The sequence below is a fragment of the Folsomia candida genome, unplaced genomic scaffold (genome assembly GCF_002217175.1).
Source record: "Folsomia candida strain VU population unplaced genomic scaffold, ASM221717v1 Fcan01_Sc006, whole genome shotgun sequence".
In the NCBI taxonomy this organism is placed as follows: domain Eukaryota; kingdom Metazoa; phylum Arthropoda; class Collembola; order Entomobryomorpha; family Isotomidae; genus Folsomia; species Folsomia candida.
This window is the reverse complement of record NW_019091198.1, coordinates 6,455,367-6,476,007: the sequence shown is the minus strand read 5'-3', so window position 1 is coordinate 6,476,007 and position 20,641 is coordinate 6,455,367. Positions and strand designations below refer to the sequence as shown.

Here is a 20,641-nt window from a genome sequence, read left to right as displayed (position 1 = left end):
TCACCGCGGTTTTGAATCATGTGCTGCTGCACCGTTGGTGACGACTCCACCAGCTCGCAGATGAACTCCAGCAATTTCGAGCTATGAAGAAGAAGCAGAACCAAAACATTAATTTACTTGAGACTCACTTCTTGATAGGTTTGTGTTGGTGTTCACGGCACACGGAGAGTAGTCGGAGTCCTGAGCCATTAATGTTTTACTGAGTGGGAACGCTCCTTAAATTTTTGAGTAGTTGGTTTCATTCTTTCTTTCTCAGAACTTTAAAAGGAATCCCAAACTTTTCAATGGGGCATACGTACGGTGATATAGTGGCAAAGTGACTTTGTAGTGTAGTGGAGAAAGTGAGTGGTGGTAGGCGGCGGCTTCTTATTATTTCTGTATGAAATGTGTAGTACCTTGATTGTTACGTAAAACATGGTTCATCCTTTTACAGAACTCATTACATTACCAACAAGAATCACTCAAATCCCTGAACAACTCGTGGCCTTGTCGGCTTTTACTTTTTAATATGGCGTGGGACAAAAATAGCAAAAGTCACAAATATAAATAGAACTAACAACGAAGTAATCGTTCATCTGCAGGGTTACATTTTGTTCGTGAAACCTACATAAATACGTAAGCAGAAAGAAGGACAGGACATGTATACATTGGTAAAATAATTTTGCTGAGAAAATCATGAGACCCAATTCCAGAGTACTCTTGTATTTTAGGCTACATACATAACTCATGCGAACCCTATTGTTTTCGAGCGACAGTAATCAGAGACACTATTGCGGCCACGGGGCAAAAAACCAAGTATGTACTCTCTCGCTACAAAAACAAGTACAAATGTGGGATTCGGTCAGTAGAAAGTGCACAAATAATTCATGGAGAGAATGCCAGCCAGCACCACCACCACGGCCGTAAGTGAGCTCAAGAGTGGAACATGAGATGGGCTGGTCTGGTCTGAACTACATACGCAAAGAATGGTATTCTTGGTCGCAGGGAGGGCAAATCCGGAGTTGTTACAGATTGTTAGCTCCATTATTATGCATAATGACTTTAAGTTTCTCTCTCCATCGTCGCTCCATGCTATCTCTTAGTCACACCTCGATTATATGCTTACCAGATCTCAGAGAAGATAGCAGAGTAATAAAATCACTGACCTAACTATCACCATCACCACCACGGTCTAGAGAAAGGGACAAGTTCACAGGCTCTGAGTCAAAAGATATGTACGTACATCTTGAGCAAATTTGTTATTTCAGAACCCCCTCCACCAACTCGTCCCTTATAATAATGGGACTACTCGTCTTGGTTTCCATGTAACAATGAGAAAAGCATATTCACCGCAGGAAAACGGAGAGAGCATGTAAATCCGTAAGAGCTTCTTACACGAGCCAACCACTGCTAATCTTATTTTGTCGAATGGGGTGGAACCAGGGAGGAACCGCGTGCATGCTGATGGTGAGAGAAGAGCAGAGAATGTCCTCGATCGAGAAGGACAACAAGCTGCTCCACATTTGGTGAAAGGAGAGAAAGTGGGAGCTTACGTAGGAAATAACCAGTGCTTGCTGTGGTTCAGTCTATTTGCCATTCTATTATTGCTGATGATTTATCTTGACATCTTAATGCAATATTAACGCCCCACATGAAATCTACTCAGCTCAACCTAACCATAGTCTAACCACTAAATCCAGCAGAGTCTGTCACCTTCTTCTCCTACTCAGCCTCACACCGGAGCCTCGTAGCATCTTCCTTATTCCGAGAATCTCCCCGCAGCAGAATTAATGCAAAACAACACAGAATCACAAGAACAGCACATAACATTCTTCTTAAGCAAATTGGAAATCGAGATCAGTACACATTCCTCTCTAAAAACCAATAGAATTCGTGCAATAAAGGTTTACATGACAGGAAATCTTTCTTGGTGACAGGAGAAAGGTATCTCCAATATTAATCTGCTTTTGATACATGCATATAAAGATGGCACCCTGCTATATATAGGCTTAGCAAATACTTACATACGCAAGACGTAAGTAGAACGTGTATTGTTATGTGCATTACTTACCAACCAGCCCAAATTTTGTCGATCTTGCGAAGATGTGACGAATTCTCACAAGGATGATCCTATTGAATACTTTTCATAGATGGAAAATAAAGTTGGTTCTATTTGAGGGAGAAAGATTGCAAAAGTTGGTGGTGTGTGTGGATGTTAGATTCTTCAAGATAAACTATTTATTGAATGCTCGTAAATCCGAATATATTTTGGGATGAGAGAGCACCATCGCGATGTAAAGTTCACGAGGACGAGAGACTACTACATATACAACAAGAAGTTGTTCGTGTCCATGGTGGTTGATGGAGTTGCCCCCTGCTCACTCAGACCACCAACGATGATTAATTGGTTTGGATTCCTGTTTGAATAGACACCCCAACCAACTAACCAAAAGTATGTGCATACGTACCTCGTCGTACGACCTAAGCACCACTCTACTCGACAAGTTTATAGCGTAGTCGGCCAAATGCTACTTTTTATCGAAATGTGTGAAAGCAAATTATTTATGTGGAGAAAGTTTGGTGTTTGTTGTCGGATTGAAAGATGACTTTTGGTGAAGGTGCTGACAGACGGGAGTAGGAAAAACGTACCAAAGTGATGGATCTTTGTTATCCGAGCCGTCGTGATGGAGGTCCAACTGTGCGAAGAGAGGGAACAACACTTGGATTCCTCCGCTGGAAAAATATTCAAATTTCTCATCATCTCGCGAATATTCAGAGTCGCTACGCTAATAATTTATTGATTGTTGTAACCAACTTACATGGAGTTGAGCGTACTGTGAATGGAATGCGTGATCACAGCTTTGACATCCTGCAACATTTTTCAAATCAAAAATGAATCAGGTGTGGAAAAGGCAAAGGTTGGCGTTCACAATTAAATTTGAATCTGAAATTATTCATTTTTCTCGCTTTAAGACTTACCTGAAGCATGAGCGCGTGAGGCGTATGGACGAAATAAGAAATGTTTCCTTTGGGACATGACTGAAGACACAATTGGCTGTGGAAAATATATAAAGTTAAACAGATTGATAAGTCACGAGTGAAAATGCAATGGATAAAACGCAATATTCGAATCAACCATGGCACACAAATTAGATTTGTAAAATTGAAAATAAATTTGAATCTACATACGAAATGGTTTCTATAACTGGTGATATTGATAATATATCGATATTTATGCTACTCATTCCCATGGTGGATTCGATACTTAATGATATATTGCAATATGTAGATCAGACTGACCTATCTGTGGCAACTGGGTTGTACATGAAGACCAGAGACGATGACAGTTTACCGTCGTATAGTACTCTGCGATGATTATCCGGAAGTTGCATATGGCACTCGTTTTCAAACCTGAATTGATTCTGCAAACAAACGAGAATAACGATGTAGAGAAAGCATACATATGTAAATTTGCATTTTATGTTTCAACCCCAAACCTTGTATCCTGGACCGAGTCGATGCATGGCACAGATTTGATGCGGGGTCAGAGATTCGCCAAAAAGGTAGACGGCAGACATTTGACCACAAAATACTCGCTCTTCATCCAAATCTGGTGTAGCTCCGATGTAACATTTGTCAAAGGGCTGTAAATCAATATTACGTAAGTTGCAACATGTTTCATAACACAAATGCCCATTTTCATATCTGAAGCGTCGGGATTTTATGATATAATATAGAAAATACATGTCTATACAAACGGGGTTACAAAAGAAAGTCAAAGTTGGACGTAATTGTGCAAATAGTTGTAGAAAGCGAGTCGTGTTTCTTGGCGAATTCAGATCGTATGCATGGCTGAGATGTATGTATATGTAATAGTCGCGTTGTGGTGATTTTCATGTCACGTCGCTTCATGCTACCTCTTTTCAAACTCGGCATCTGACAATTGTGCACTTTAAAACCAGTCTGGATCAAGCTGTCATCACATCCCACTAACGCGACAAGATTTTCAAGAGACATCATACCGTTTGATGTTGAGCACTATTTACATAAAGCGAAGTACCCCACCAGACAACGTCCTCGCTAAAAACTCAATTACTTCATCGCGTATGCTGGAGATTCAGTCATCCATCCATGTTAATCTGTCCAGCAAACCCTTCATAATTACTACAAATAAAAAGAGGACAGCTAACAGTAAATACGGAATGCGAACAAAGTGATGGAAACGTTAAAACTGAGGCAAGAAAGTCGTTAAATTATTTCCCTCGTGTAAATTGTGTGTATCACTCAGCATAACGGAAAACTTATGCAAGGCTGAAAACCGTGCATAATAAACTAGGGAAGAAGAAAGACAAAATGATGTAAGCGAAACTGATGGCACAACTGCCCGTCGAATTCTAATGAGCGACAGAACGGCTACAGAACATATCATCATCTTTCTTCTTCTTTTTCCTCCGTTTCGACTGGGGCTCATCTCTATCCGACCAAAAACCACTCATTCGAAAGGTGCACTCATCTCGAAGATCAAATATTACGCGACACGCTCTTTGCAAACTTCCAAAAATCGCTCCCATGCATTAAACAAAAAGGTCACATGGATGTAGTTGAGTTTAAGCGGGGAAGAAGAAGAAGAAGCCGTTATGTCGACTGTCCCGGCCTGTGGGACAGTCGTTCTATTGGTTTATGTAGGTTTAGGAGACCAGAGCTTCCGGAAGGAGGCAGAACAATGGAAAATTTTATGGGGTAAAAGAATTATTATTTCTTCTGGCTCTTATAAAGTGTGGATAACTTTCAGGCTACATTTTCCTTTACATGAAGTACTACCACCAAAAGGAATATTTCCTTTCTCCATGTAAAACGGGGAAGTACACAGCAGTCTAACAATTTTTATGTAACGGATGCAACTCAAAATTCAAAATACTGAAAATCTGAAAATAACTTTTGTCCATTAGTTTAAAAAATAGCTGCCTTTACGAAATATGTATGTATATTGCACATCCAAAACAAAATATTGTGTTTATGCATGTGCGTGAGCCCTTTAATTTTATTGCTAAAGGATAAATATGCGTATATGTACCCACGTTTTCATACGTACATAAATATGAAAGTCTAAAGGGTTTGGATTTCTGCGTCGGGATCGTTTACATTTTTCCTCGTTCCCCGTTATGAGAAGGAATTGTGGGTGTTGAGGACGTCGTTGTTAAAAATTATAAAGTAAAAAACATGGCGGAAAAATGAACGTGAGGGAGCAATAACTGTTTCCTATCATCTGAGCAGCAGCCTCGCCGTGGATCGAGGAAGAAAGAGGCAACCTCATTTAATTTTGTTAGTTGGCGTCTGCTGGCAGCAGAAATTTTTGATGAGTCAAAGGAAGAATGAAAAATACCTGACGTAATGAAAAGTAAACTAACCTCATTTGACGAGACGAACCACGACATCTCCGTAGAACTGGCTAGTTGGCAGTTCACGAAACACTTTATCTCGTTCTTGGTCCATCTGTTGTAGATATAGACGACGCAGATCATGTACCACTGAAACATCAAGATCAACGTTAGTCAAATGAGATTCACTTTAATAACACGACCCACTTTATCTCATTTTCTTCTCCACCGTTCCTCCCCTTTTACTTTCTTTTACACTTCTCCGCACACACGACACACGGATATCTTCGTAACAACGTACGTATCCAGGAACGCAGCTCGGAGTGAAAACAGAATAATGGGTTTGAATAAAACGAGCGTGCAAAATTTCTAAAGAAAGCTTTCTTATTGAAGATATACGTATACATAGTTTGCTCTAATAGTTACGTCGACGAGCACATTTTAGACGAATAATCATACTCATTCTACAGAAAAATACCCACCTTGCGAGGCTGGAACTCGTACTTGACACAGTGTTGGAACCCTTTGCCTTTCACCTTCATGGATGTAAGCACCAAACAATTTCCCACAAAATGAGCAGAATATCCCACACCTTTACTCGTTTTGAAACTGTAATCAGGCAAAATTATTGTTAGTTATTTTACCCACACATTTTTGCAAGGCGCAATTAAAGGTTACGAAATTTTCCGAGAAAATACACCCCTTGCTATCATAAGATGATACAATGTAGCCTGGTCGTAAAAATAAAGTAGCAATTTAATTTAATTTGATACCCTGAAAATATATTACGAATCATTAAACCCGTAATGATCTGGAATTGGTTAGCACAAACGGCTCAGTTTACCCTAAACCTGGGCCAAATGGTGGAGTAGAACAACTTTTTAAGGCTAAACTTTGAAGACTTTTTTTTACATACATAGAGCACACTTGCCATCGCCATAATATGTAGTGTGCAACAGCAAAAAGGCTGAGATTTTCATCATTTTTCCGGGAGAAACCAATATCCAATCCTGTCAATATCTATGCAAATGGTTAAGAGTAAGAGAAAAGTTTTGTACTTTCTCTTCCCCTTCTTCTTTTCCTCACCAGCCACGGACTAAGCTCAATTTAAAACGAGGTTGGGCTCTGCTTCTCTCCTTTTGTCTATGGGCTTCCTTCCTCCATTTTCACCGATGTGTTACAAAAGCAAGGAATGTTTACAAACAATGTGGTCACGCGTTTCGAGCCTCCTCCGCTTTCTCCCAGTGTTATCATAGCATTTTTACGCAATTTAGATTCTGCCTAGCTCCACGTAGGATGAATAGTTGTGGTGAAAATTAAAACCTTTGTCTCACTATTATCATGACAAAAAGAGTTTCGGAAAATATTTAAATTTACAAATCTCCCGATGCGGGCAACCCTTCTGGATTGCACTTTTGTCTGCTGCTTAAGGTGCTGACACCTTACAAAATGTGTGCAGCCAGAACAAAGTGGGAAGTCGGAATAAGAAATCACTTTAAACTTGGCCCGTTATTGATGCAGGGAAGAAGATAGATGGATGAGGGGGTGGGTGATGGTGGGATGTAGTTATATGTCCCGACTTACCAGTAGAGATAGGGCTTTTCTCGTTCAATATTGACGGAGTTGATAGGATCAAGACGGAACCATGTCATGAATGTGAAACCATTTTCATATGGCCATCGGGCCAATGGAGGGAGCAGAACAGCCTGCAAAAACAGAAAAAAGCTTTTTACCAACAGTCTGTGCCCATCTGATATCTTTTTAAATTAGATCTATTTAGCAAACAATCAACGACACAATGCACTGCTCCACGATTTTTTGGCAGCGCACCCATTTTATGGGATGGAAACAAATCAAAACAGACACGAGGGGATGCATAGTGACATCAGAGAGAGAGAGTTCACCTTTCTCTCCTCATGGAAATACATAGCAGCGCATGAACATTCCTCTGCTATGAATAAGATCCTATTTTTCTACACGACATAGCATCTAGTAGTTACATACGACGAAAGGCGAAGAAGAAGGACGGGTTGGTTAATGCTGCTGCTGCTGGTGCTGCTGACTGAGAATGGATGTTGCCCGGGTGGCACTACTTTGGTATAATAATGTCCTGATCTGTATGTCGTCTTCTCAAAAAAGGGTAAAAATGGATTGTGAAGCTTGTTCGCATAACAGCACAACACGAATCTGGTTACGTCGTGGCATTAGGGAGGAGAAGACTCGTGTCAGGTCAAGAGCTTCACTCGAATCCAGAATCAAACATGAGGAGAGAGAGGAAATAAGAGGGAAAAAGAAAAGGAATTTCTCGTAACTGTCTCAAAATCTGACAAGATTTCTTTCTTGCCGAGTTGTCACTATGAATGGAATGCTCAGCAAAAAAGGGCCGGATTAACTCTCGGGCCTTAAGTGGACCTGCTTGTCTAACAGAAAATTATTCAGGAAATTATTCTGAAACCTTGCATTTGATGTTGAAATACATTTTTTCGCTTGAATTTACAGAGAATTTTATTTGCTCAGGGGAAACGAAATGTTGACGTTGCTCAACTTTTGACTTTGGGTCATAATTCAACCAGCACCAACCAGTGGTAATTGTACAAAGAAAACGAGGCAGCAGCAGCACAAGTGAGGCAGCCACATTCAGTTTATGGAGCCATAAATACAATCAACGTCCTTCTCTCGCTCGTCGTCTGGTTGCTTTCTTACCGAGCCTTTCTTTCCGGGAAAGCTGAAGAACACATCAGGACCCGTTCTTTGTGGCATTTGACGAAGGACACTCAATAACTTGGCCGAGTGACGGGGCTGCAAGCACAGAAAACATTCATTTTACTTCCTCCACCAACACAAAACAACTTGGGAATTATTGGGCACGTTGAACAAATCGTAAACAATGCACTCCCTCCCTCCGACTTTTATACGTTGGCTGAGAGGCCACTCAATTACTGGTGTGTGTAGCAACAACGACATTAATAAATGCAATTATTACTGCTCCTTGTCTTCCTTGACTTCTGCTAATTAATTGCCAACATCTTCAGATCCGATTATATATGATACACCAACCAAAAAGGTCTCGTAGAAAGGGTCATAAATCTTTCCTCTACACAAGAAATTAATTACAACGCTGCAAAGCGAGTGTAGAAAAAAAGACGGGATGAAGACTCGCTAAATTCCTCATCTGAATCATCATTCAGCAGGATTACGTACTCAAGGAAATTCATCCCTCAACAAAACGTTAAAACAAATAAATCTGTTCCATGTCGAACAAATGAATCCGTTGAAAACTCTAATTCACGAAAAGAGTGTGCAAAACATGTAAAATTGGTTACGTCAGAAAATTGGTTACAAAATCTCTGAATACTAATGCGAATATTATGAATTCGAGGAATTTGGGTGACTCTCACTCGAGTACTTTAATTCAAGTGTCTCAGGATCAGAAATTAAAGAGAGAAAGTTGAACAGAACCCAGAGATCTATAACAAAAGTCTTTTGGAGAAGTGCTGAGAGAGAAAGTAAGTAGAAAAGAAGTTGAAAAAGTTCACACATATTCCACCATTTCACACCGGGGGAGACGATAGTTTGTTCAAGTGGTGGCACATCTTTGAGAGAGAAACTGCTTCCACTCAATAAAAATTCTTTTACTCCAATTCTAAATACTAAATGTCAGGAGACCCATTCTGAGTCTCACATTGGATTCCGATAAGCAACTCGGTCGGCCCTATCTCTAACGCAGCAGAGTTCACAAGTTCAATTTATTCGATTCATGCAAATCTCTTTATGATGGAGGGAACAGATAGAACGCCGCCTATTAGTCAAATTTCCTCTCTTTCTCGTCCATCCATACTCTCCCACCAAGGACCCACCAACTTTCCTCCGTTTCAGAGTCTCTCCTCCTCTCTCGCCAAGCACCCTCAATAGTCAATCATTCCAATAACTTTCAAAGTCAAAAGTTGTATAAAACCAAATTGATGATTATTACTTTGCATATGACTGCTTCCCAAAAGAATAAGAAGTGGAGAAGCCAAGTAACGAACGAATTTCACTCCAGAAACTTGAACCTCTAACCGAGTAAAATCATTTCAACAACGTTAAACATTGTGAAAACAAGCGAACAAAAAGTTGTGGAAGAGACGAGACAAAATTATTATTTTCCCGAAGGAAGGAAAATCTGACTTGGTTTGATGTCAAGTGAGAGCGCTATATTTTTTGCTAATGAGATCGGAGCAGTTGAAGGGAAATAATTGTGTGTAATCAGTGTAATCAAGGATGAACTAGCAATTTCCTCTGTGTAGCTGATCCCTCGGTGAGACCAGGTTTTGGAGGGGATTATAACAATAATAATGCTGCCGGGTGGGGCATGCATGATAAGAGCGGGTGGCAGGTAGGTAACTAGAGTTTAAAAACCATTAGTGATCAAAAATTGGACAAAGTCTCGGGAATAAAAAATAGGATGGAAAATTAGGTAATAAAGCAATCAATTTATTTTCCAGCCACTTTTTCCCCCGGCATTTGATTTGATCCTTGGTTACATTTCGGTACGTTAGCCTCTGCCCCGGAAGGCCAAACAAGACCCCACACACGGCTCTTCTCTCCTCCCGTAAGCAGAGATAGCTCGAGAGCGGCGGCGGAGGAGGAAACGAGGAAAATTGAGAATGATGGATGCAGAGCTTTAAAATGCTTCGTTCCGAGAAAAATACCTCCTGAAGAAGTTTAGCAATTTCTCAGGAGAACGTTGCAAATAAACGCTTCCCGGTATCACAAAGCGAAGCACCTAAACCGCTTTCTCCAGATATAGATCAGCAGGAAAGGAACGTTAGCTGCTAAAATATTCCGCTATTCCCTCAATAACAAGTCGTCATTGATCATTTTTATGATTCCACAAACTGACAACTTAATGCTGCTCCGGAATATACGAAATAGTGCATTTTATCATTCCATTTTCCCGTGCTCCACTTCATAATATTGTAAGCGGAATATTGTATCAGGAAATCTGGAGCTCTAAAGCTAAGCAGTACGTAGAATAACGTCTCTTGCTTCATCCGAGTATAGAAGATCCGCCCAGCGAGATATCAAGCAAAATATCACCATGTAATATAAGTATCGTATTACGACGTCAGGAATTTGATAAGTACTGCATTATGTAAAAAATAAGTACATCACTGCATTGCCGAGCAGCTTCATTGTTGTGTCTCCTCAAACTCGAAAGCGGATCACTTACTTATTACACACTTATTTTGTATCCAAAACTTTCGCTTAATCTCTTCAGAGAATTTTTGTCTTTGAAAGTTCCCATTTGATTAAAAATTTGATATCTTTGTAATTAGTGTCACTGCACAGCTGTTACTACAAAATTTCCCAAATGTTTATTTTAGCATTTAATCACCAACAATTTAAATCCGTTGGCTGGTGAAAACTATGGAGGCGTGTGCAAGCAGGAGATTAAACAGTCGAGTTTGCGGTGGTGAATGGGATGAAAACTAGCTGAAAAACTAGTCACCGACCGAAGGAAGAGACGAATCATGCGGCTGCTTGCAGAATTTAGTTCCAATATACCAAAAAGTAAGTAACGGGAGAAAACGTGTCCCAGAGAGGAAACAAAGTTTGATTGGCACCAACAGTAATTAAAGTCCGTGGCGTTTTTGTTCGCCAGAAGTGGATGGAACAAGCTACAAAATTAACAAATGCCTAGATTTCTGCTAAACCTCAAAGCCTCAAGAAGAATAAGTTTTTCTCTCGGAAAGAGGGGAAACCTTTTGGGAAGGAAGTGAGAAGAAGTCTCCTTGGAAAGAGGAAGAAAGCCTTCTTTGACGTTTTCATTTACCGCGACCGGAAAAAGAACCCTTACTTCTTTTTCCTCCCTTTTCACCTGGTTTGAAGGTGGCCAGTTGACACCGAGTAATTGGAAGGGGGAGGAATTGGAATTATTGTTCTGGACAAATAACACGACCCCTCGTGTGATAAGATGATTGTTTAGTAAATATAGCTAATCCCCCGCTTCCAGAGACCTTATGTACGACATGCCTGCATATGTACATAGTTTCGTGTGATTATTATTATCAGGGTATTTAGTACTGTTGCTGGTACGAGAATGCTGGATAATAATGTATAATAGGATTGTCTAATTATAGTAAAACTCGTCTTTACAAAGGTCTTTTTACTGTATTCTTCATCCCGTAATAATACGACGGGCAAGCAAGTCACACAACCTCCCTTTCCACCGACCGGCAGAAAGAGGGGGAGAGAGAGACCTGCCACATTCTGCTGCAAGGGTGAGATAATGCAAAAGCTGGAGTAGGACAAGTGATTTGAGCACCCAACTTCCCCAGAGGCTCGGTTTTCTATGTTTTGCCTCCAATCCTTACAGCGAAAGTTTTCAGGAGATCGGAGCAAGCAGATGAAGTCTGTTTTAATTAGAAGTGAACAACCAAATCCTAATTAAGGCAGAAAGTAATTATGCATTAATCAGCCACCGTCTTGGTTGGTTATTCATGACGACTTTAGAAACTGCTCCGGTATACTCGTCCAGCACAGACCAACCTTTTGGGGACAACTTATGCTCCACTTCTTTGTTCTTTGAAACATGGTATCCACTTCTCCTCCTTCACTTTCAGGAGTATGTTCTGCCTCGCTTGACTTCAAGTCGTCGTCGCAGCCAGGTAGTACATATGTCCTATTATTGTCCAACTACTACTACCTTGGCACTACTGCTAGCATCATTCACAACTTGGACAAGGACAACACTGCCCTCTTCTTCTTGAGAAATATGCCGTACAACACACAGAGCTTAATTCGCTTTCTCTCGCAAGATAAACCACCCAAATAATAAACCTAGAAAAGGAGGAGGGAGCATTATTACGACTTTTAGTGTACGTGCGTATGTACGAACCAACCAATAATGTTTGATTTATTGAGGAATTCTTTTGAGAAAAAGAGATACGGACAAAATGGAGTGGAGTGGAGTGGTGGTGGGGAAAGCACTCAATCATATATACGTATCTTACCCAGCGTCGGTCCACGGTCTTCATGGACCCAAAGAGCAGCTTAAGCTCCTTGACGGTGATGCTGTAGCTGGCCAACACTCCCAGCATTTCAATCAGTAAGTCTGTCAACAGAGAAAAAAATCTTTAGAATCTTATCAAGATCGTCTCAACCAGATGGTTCACGCCAAATCCCAAAAGCTAAGGCGATAAGTGTATGCATGCACGCACGCCTTGTACACACACTTTGCGAATGATCATCAATTGCAGACCAAAAATAAAAAAATAAAATAAAAAAAGGTCGTTTCGATTATAGCAAGAGGAAGCCGTATAAATTGGATACTCAAATATTTGTAAAGTTATTCGCAAAATGTGTAGCAAATAAATCTGTGTAATGTGCGATAATTCATATAAAACCGTGGAGATTTTAAAGCAATAGAATATATTTTGCAAAATAGGTCAATAATCCTTTTCCTGCTTTCCAGAAAGCAGCAGACCAACCAAGATAACGGCATTGTTTGTTTGCACAGCCAGCGTGAGCGAATACTTTAATCTGCTTTGGCTAAAATGCAAGAAGCTCCCACCGCAAGTTTCATGCAGCTTAGTAACTCTAATCTAGAGCTTAACGTAGGATCAAGGATGGAATTCCTTGATAAACACGAGCGACGGTTGAGCTGCAAAAAGCAGCAAATGCACTCACAACAAGGAAGGATGAGAGGCGCAGCGGAGGAAAATTTGCTAGTTTGATCAGTCTTCATGTAAATCATTTATTTGCCACCTAATGAGACACAAAATAAAAAATGACAGCAAGGTTACTTTGGTTTAGAATAATGGGGTGTCTTTGTACGTCTTGCGTGGTCATTGCAAACAATGATTTATTCGCCTTCCTCTTGGCAGATTATAATGCCACCAAGAGAAAGCTGCTGTCAAAACTCTGGTTAACCGAGAGTAAGAAAAAATGTCGTCCTCAACCACAAAGTGGATCATCTGACTAACGACTCTCGTCAAAAAATGTCTGAACATCTCCAGACTTGTGGAAATGATAGTAATCTCGACTTCTTTGTTCCAGACAGGAAATGGCAAAGTTTTTTGGAATAATGCTTTGCGTTTTCAGCCCTGTTCTGCAGTGGTTCCTTCGTTTATATAGACAATTGCTGAAATTTGTCTCAATATGTCTCCCAAAAAATCAGTTTTGACATAAAAGACTTCGTCGTCGTCGTCATACACATAACATCACCGTCTAGGAAAGGAAATGAGAATGATGATGTATGTAAAATTCTACATTCATCAAAAACCCAGCAGAAGAATTTCTCCTCCTCCTCCTCCGCAGTGTAAAAGGTGATGAATTGGTCCAGCCTGGAAGGTTTGCACACTTCCGAAATCATCGTTTCCTCCAAATACCAACACTTCCGCTTAACCCCTTCTTGCTTACGGAGTCTTCACCCTTCTATAATTTCCACGCCGAGGCTGATCCCCAAAGTACGCACGCATTTCCAAATGTGAAGCAATAGAGTTATCCGCATTGCATACACAGCCCGAGTCGACACAGGAAGAGGGGAACTGCGAGGTGGAGTGTAGGCGGAGAAAGTACTACAGTATTTATTTCCATCCAATTTTCCCACTATTTATTCTCAGTCAATTTGTGGTTCTCTTGGATAACTTTCACGGCTGGGTATTTCTCTCTGCAGAAATTAAGCGGACTGTCTGACTTCCATCCTTCCCACAAAATAATTAACTTTGGGCCGGGGAGGGTAAACAAGAACAGAGAAAGCAATGAGTCCATCCATCTAGCATTATCAAATGGATATTCCACTCTCAACCAATGACCCAGCAGCAGCAGGCCCTCGCGTTCTACAATAACTTGGTTTCGTTGATCCCAATCTTAACATCATCGTAATTCTCATCACTACCATGCCATCCACATTACTGGTCATCATGGTGTTTGTGTACTTAACTTTCTCGCTGCAGAGAAAATAATACATCTTCCTCTGCCTTGAGCATGTACATATTTATGTAGTTCGAACTAACTTCCTCCCTGAGTGACTTCCTCATATTCCACTCCTTAAAAAAAACCAGCCCTGGGATCTAGCAGTGGAAGATTTGCATTTGTCACTTTCAGCACCACGGAAAAAAGAAGAAGAGATCTTCTGATCTGATCTGGTCGGGTGGCCGAAGAGGCTGCGAAGTATATAAAGTAGTTGTGCGTCATTCACCTTGGACGAACTCCAAACAAGAAAAAAAGGAACAACAAATTAGAATTCTAATCCAGGGGTAACTGGTAAGGAAATCAATTCAGGACATGCCGAGATGAGTTTCGTCTCCAGTCTCCGCTCATTATCCCCTCGATCCCTTATATCTCCTCGAAATCAGGAAATTTCCTTTCGAAAATCCGTTTCTGCACTTACTTTCTCGCTCTCGAGAGTAAACGTTAAATCCGTTCACAGACTTCAAGAACTACTCTCCAAAATACATTCACATTTGTACAATGCTTGGAAGACGAAGAAACAAATTGTCACTGCGAGGATTGAGTCCAGCTTCTTCTTCTTTCTCTCTTCTTGGAGGGAAGAAGGATTGTTGCAAATGAATGGGGAATCTGTTCAACTGCCTCCAGGAACTTCAGAGATCGTGTCCTGTTTTACTAATTGTCTTCTGCGTCAGTGGCGCTGAATACTCTGGGATGCTCCTCTTGTCTTGTTCATCGTCATGGCGTAGGCCCAGTAAACAAAATGGGTTCTCTAAAAACCATGCAGTTGAAGGAGTATACGCAATACGGATTCGAGAAGAATACTAAAATTTGTGATTAAAATTGTGCATTGGTTATGAAGTAGTGTAACAATTGGGAGACACTTTTTGATCCAAAGCATCAACAGTAGCTGTGACAGTTGGGGAAAAGTTGTGTTCATTTTCGATCATCAGAAAGTGCCCAACAACAACAACCACTAACTATGATTGCTTCTGCTATGCTGCACTCATCCGCTGAGATGGCAACATGGGAACAACTTTGTAGCTCGACGAAGAAGAAAACAAGACGCCATTAAATTTTTTAATACAAAATTTTGCTGCCTTGGATAAGAGTTTAAGAAGAAGGGGATTGCCAACAAGAGCAATAAAAACTGACTGCTGTATCGATTCCATAGAGGAAATTATAATGGAGAGGCTGTACACTTTCCAGCTTTGATCTGTTTCCTCCTAGGATCAAAACGATCATCATCGTTCACATAATCCTTCACTGAACCCAATGCATACTTGTGTTTGATGGAGCAACTATACATACACGCTATATGCACCTTTAACGTATGTCATACAAATAAATATCAAGATTTGGCTTTCGCTGTGTCAGTAAAATCGGAAATTCTAGTCATTTCCAACAACTCTTCTCCTCATGTAAGTCCATGCATGTGCTCTGCTCGGCGACTAAGCTCCTACTCGTAACAATATGAATGAAGCAATATAAAAATAAAAAGAAAGGAAACGAAACTACGTCTGTTCAATGAGCTGAATGAATTGATTATACGAACATTGCGAAGACAAGCAGAAGCAAGCAAGCTTGCGTTCAAAACCAGGCAAAAGCAGTTTATTAATGTCAAAAGGTTTAGCAAGCATCATTATTCAGTAATATTTTAATCCGCCTATAGGCACTTTCCAAACAAGGAAATAATGCATAAACGCGCGCTTACCTGCAACAACCGGCTCTGCGTGGGGGAGACGATGCAAAATGTGCTCGATCAATCCAACTTCGGTGCAAGCTTGTAGGTTTCGTACACTCTTTCGAAGAATTGCAATAAACACGCTCCAAATTTCGGCCTGAAATTAAAATAAGAAATTTATTACAATGGAGTGAAAAATGTAATGTTTCTTAAAAATTTAACTGTTTGTACGAATAGTGAAAGGATGGCGACGATTGGAAAAAAGTGATGAGGGTCTCATACATTTATTTCTAGACGGTTATTTCCCCCATCTAATGTGTTTCCCATTTGGAAAAAGATGTGCCCAGCTAAATTTTCTCAGGGTTATTTTGCTGAGAGGACAGAATAAAAAAAGAGGTGGAGAGAGGTGTCATTTGTGGAAAAATGAGGAAAGGTTCGAGCAAAATTCACTGCCTCATGAAAACGTGAAAACAAAGATGGGTTGAGTAGTTCAATTTGAATTTTACTTTGCACAAGGAAACTTGCCGAGTTGTCTAAAGTTTCCTTCCGTCACTTTTTATTATGCAAATGTACTCTTTTTCCCGTGGTTTTATTTTATGACATTTTAGTTTCCCAGCATTTTAACGTCAATTTGCCTATATGAGAGTGAAAAATGAGGAGTTGAGTCATTAGAAATGCAGTTAATGAGACGTAAATGGGCTTTTAAAGTCAAATTTCTTGCAAAGTTTGACTGGTTTGGGTCCAGCCTTTTGTTGGCACGACGAGTTTCTCCTCAGGTCATTGTTATTCTCATTCTTTCAGGATCCACGCAACTATTGCATTATTACAAGTTCATTATAATGCTGCACAACCACCAACCACGACTCATGGCATTGTCTGAAACCTGGCTTTCACAAAATGCTCAAGTAAGTAATAAGGTTGCTCTCAAGTAATAAGGTTTGCAAGTCTTTATAAATACGTGTACATCCTTCAGTGGAATTTAAGATAAACCTTCACTAGCTCGCAGAACAACGGAGCAAGCCCCCGTCAATTAAGCTCAAAGAACATTATCGATTTTTTGGGAAGTTTATCTCCAAAAATCATTTCATAACAACCTGGAGCAAGATCAGAGAAGAAACAGAGATATTAAATATCAAGCAGGCGCAACACTACCGACCGTTATATAAGGCCGTTAAAAGAACATGCATAAGTGTGCATGTCCTCCTCCTCGTGTTCCTGTGAAAATGTGGACAAGCTTAGTTCTCAGGTATCACTAACTCAGCTTTGATGTTTAAATTTGAATTATTTATCGAAAATACATAACAGCACGTTATATAATTGTTGAATCTGTGCAGTTATGCTTTTCCCAAATTATACATACGCACATATATCTCCCGGACCAGGGGAGAGTATTCATGCATCGACTCCTTTTCACAACTGCTTGTGCCAAACTAATTATTCTGCCGTTTTCACCACCACCACTGCCAATTGGGAATACGGTTGAGATAAAAATCTTGATTGAGCACCAGCCAATCTATATCGAATTATACAATCGTCTTCCAAACTATGTTGGATATATATTGCTCCAGGATTCCAATCACAAAGGGAAGGACAATAACAACATGATAAAACCCCCCGAAATTCTTATTTTGCGATCTCCTCTTGAGTTTGAACAAATGGAATGCAGCCAAGGAGCTCGAGAGATAAGAAGAAGAAGAGGAGGGGAAGAAGACGACGAAAAAGAAGATCAAGATGACAAGGTGAGTGAGTTTGATCCAGCATCAAGAGCAGAGGAAATAATAATGGTGCCTGTGTCACCAAGATCAATCGGCACAATTGTGAGAGACAGATAAAATCAATATCTTCTGCCCCGTTTCTTTAATGGAGATAGACTCGCTCTCTCTCACCAACACCACCTTTAAGACTTTGACAGATCTAGCAGAAAATAACTTTTCAACATTAGGTTGTCAACGCCATCATAAAAAATCTTTTATTTTCTTCTTCGAAATTGGTCAGTGATTTTGTTGTGCTAATAATTTCTGTCGAGATGAGAAGATAGTTGCAAAATAGCGATTGAAAGGATTCCATAAAAATGAGACTTTCTTCCATGCCTCATTTTTCTCTCTCTCCAGTCTTCACTCCATAAACCTGGCTGGGAGAAAAATGAAGAAGAGGAAAATCTGCACTGCAAAAAATACGATGTACATCGTCACCGTGCTGTGTGCTACATCGATTGGTGATAATATTTGCCATCCCATGGTAGTAAATTGTCACCACACGGTGAAAATTTTTTGTCGCATCATGATAAATTGTCACTGGTTGGTGACAATTTTATTACCACGGGGTAGATACATTATAACCCTGCAGTGTACCTAGCCACGCACACTACACGGTAACGATTTACACCGGATTTTTTGCAGTGTGCTTGTATGATGATGATGATGCAAGGAAACAAGTCAGCAATCCAGGCTGGGCAGGACTATAATGCGATGTAGGTTGCTTATATATCGTCAGCTTGAAAAAGTGCTGATGTTAAACCAATCGTCCGCAACGAACTGAAACATACATTCATAGTCTGTCAAAGGGCTTGTTTCTCTTTCCATTCCCTCGAAGAAAGAGAGAGATGTTCGCCTTCAGACCCTTTTTCGCAACTCGCCAACCCAATCTCATGTCCATCAACTCGTGTGTCATTCAATCTTCACTTTAAGACGTCACGTAAACCATTGCTTCGTGATGATATTGGACCAAAAAATAATAATTCTAGTTACAACAGTGATGGACGTATAAACGTTTTTTTTACCAATTTAATTACAAGCCAGATCTCTCCAATCTCTAACTAACCATGAAACATTGTAAATAATATGTAACATGTTTGTCAGTTTGTCTGAAGATTCTTTAAAAAATAAGAAGACAGCATTTGAAAGAACTCAATTTGACATGACTGAAAGAAATTGCGGAGGAGTGAGATTACCAGAACGAAAGCAATCTTCCCATGATTTGGCTTGATTGTTGAAGTCAGAGTAATGCAGTACGTAACGTAATTACAATTTTTCGAATCCTTTGAAATACAATAATTCTGTAATTCCACCAACGGAATAACAACTTGTGGGTCTTCAGATCATGCAACTAGATTACTTCGCATCCATCCAATGATGAATTGAGAAGAATATCCTTGATTGTCAAAGGCCAAACGAAATTTGTGGTTGTGGACGAATTTATTTTCTCCCCAACCATCTTCTTCCAGGTATTGTCAACGACTACAATCAGCATAATGTAGAATCCTACAAGTTCAATTTCTATGTATTTCTTTGGCTAACTTTTGCTCTGCTTTCACCGTCTCTAAGCAGTGGGGTGTAGTGAGACTACTGTGGGATGGATGTACATAATACTCACAATCGGATCGGTCAGTTTGCTTATGACATTTGCCACCACATTGATATCGTGGCTGGAATTCGCCAGTACGAGATATCAGTGCAATTGAGGAAGAAGAAGACGTAGAGGTGCAAATAGAAGAACAATAATGGAATGAAATCGGAAGAACTTGGTAGTCTTTCTCCCTCAGCACTGCAAGATTAGATTCCGTCGAGGAGGAAGAAGAAGAAGAAGGCGGAGGACAAGTGAATCTGATCCAATTGGTCCTCTATCCATAAAGGCTATACGTCTCCATTCTTTATTACTTTCAATCACTCACCTACACACTCCATCCATTCTCTCCTTATGATCTCCAGATCTAATCCCGCACAGATAGTTGGCTTCAATTGTCCTCTTTTTATACTCGACACGTCAAACAGGAATCCCACCAGCACTTGAAGAGATTCTTCGTACCGAGGTCACATATGTGCAGTAATGCCACCAATTGTAAAGTGTGGACCCAGAAAAAGTAAGTTACATACATAGTCGTTCGTATGTATGTAGGTACATACATAGTTTCCATTCTTATCCTACCACCTAACGAGGTTGGACCGTATGGAGTAGACTTTTTTATTTATTACGCGAGAGAACAAGCCAAGTACAACATTCCTCGTCCTTGTAAAAAAGGGACATACGGTAACAAAATTCTACGAGTCAGGTGAAGTAAATAATTGCATTTCTATACTACAAAGAGCCGTATGACTTATTTTGTAACGGAATACGTGAGGAGAGGCGTTGCACATATCTCAAAACGCGAGAGAAAGAAGAATACAGAGTCAAGTTTCGATTTCCGAAGAAATTTTTCCCAGCACTTTTCTTTTGATTTGGATCAGTCACTCTCCATTGATTAAAAACCCATAAATCCTCAAAGAATTTTCTAAAAAAAGTGAGTGGTTTATGTGCTTTGTCTTCTATTCAGGCGAGAAAGCCAACCGCAGCAGCAACGAGGTTCAAATCATGTGGCAGGTTATGGCACGTAAATTTATCAAATTTTTCCTTTTCATTACAAGCGAGAGAGCAAGTGGCAGTGTCTCTGCCTCCCAGGAGAGCCTACGTCTTTCACTCCACTTTCATCCTTCATTTCACTCACTTCAGGTCCCTGCCACCGCAAATGGTCACCCAACAACAACGTCACCCGTAAACGACACAGTCCTCACCTGACTCCAGAAAATCTACTACCCCTTCTTTTTACATCACAACTTACCCAAAAAAACTCAGGAGGGGAGGTTGTGTACTATCAACTCCCGGATCTCGATGCCCTTTGGATATTTTGTAG

At 40.3% G+C, this 20,641-nt stretch overlaps 1 protein-coding gene across 2 annotated transcripts in view; it reads right to left on the bottom strand.

Annotated features, from left to right (window-relative positions):
• The window catches only part of LOC110851536 (neurobeachin), a 132,528-nt gene that overhangs the window by 58,235 nt on the left and 53,652 nt on the right, over positions 1–20,641 (bottom strand). For both annotated transcript variants that reach the window (XM_035852645.1, XM_035852644.1), the window contains 12 exons: positions 16,006–16,132; positions 12,353–12,453; positions 8,061–8,156; positions 6,942–7,063; positions 5,840–5,966; positions 5,388–5,507; positions 3,477–3,623; positions 3,280–3,401; positions 2,959–3,034; positions 2,799–2,848; positions 2,629–2,712; positions 5–81 (listed from right to left, as the gene is read on the bottom strand). In XM_035852645.1, the coding sequence (XP_035708538.1) occupies positions 5–81; positions 2,629–2,712; positions 2,799–2,848; positions 2,959–3,034; positions 3,280–3,401; positions 3,477–3,623; positions 5,388–5,507; positions 5,840–5,966; positions 6,942–7,063; positions 8,061–8,156; positions 12,353–12,453; positions 16,006–16,132 (1,249 nt within the window). The remainder of the gene's footprint in view (positions 1–4; positions 82–2,628; positions 2,713–2,798; positions 2,849–2,958; positions 3,035–3,279; positions 3,402–3,476; positions 3,624–5,387; positions 5,508–5,839; positions 5,967–6,941; positions 7,064–8,060; positions 8,157–12,352; positions 12,454–16,005; positions 16,133–20,641) is intronic.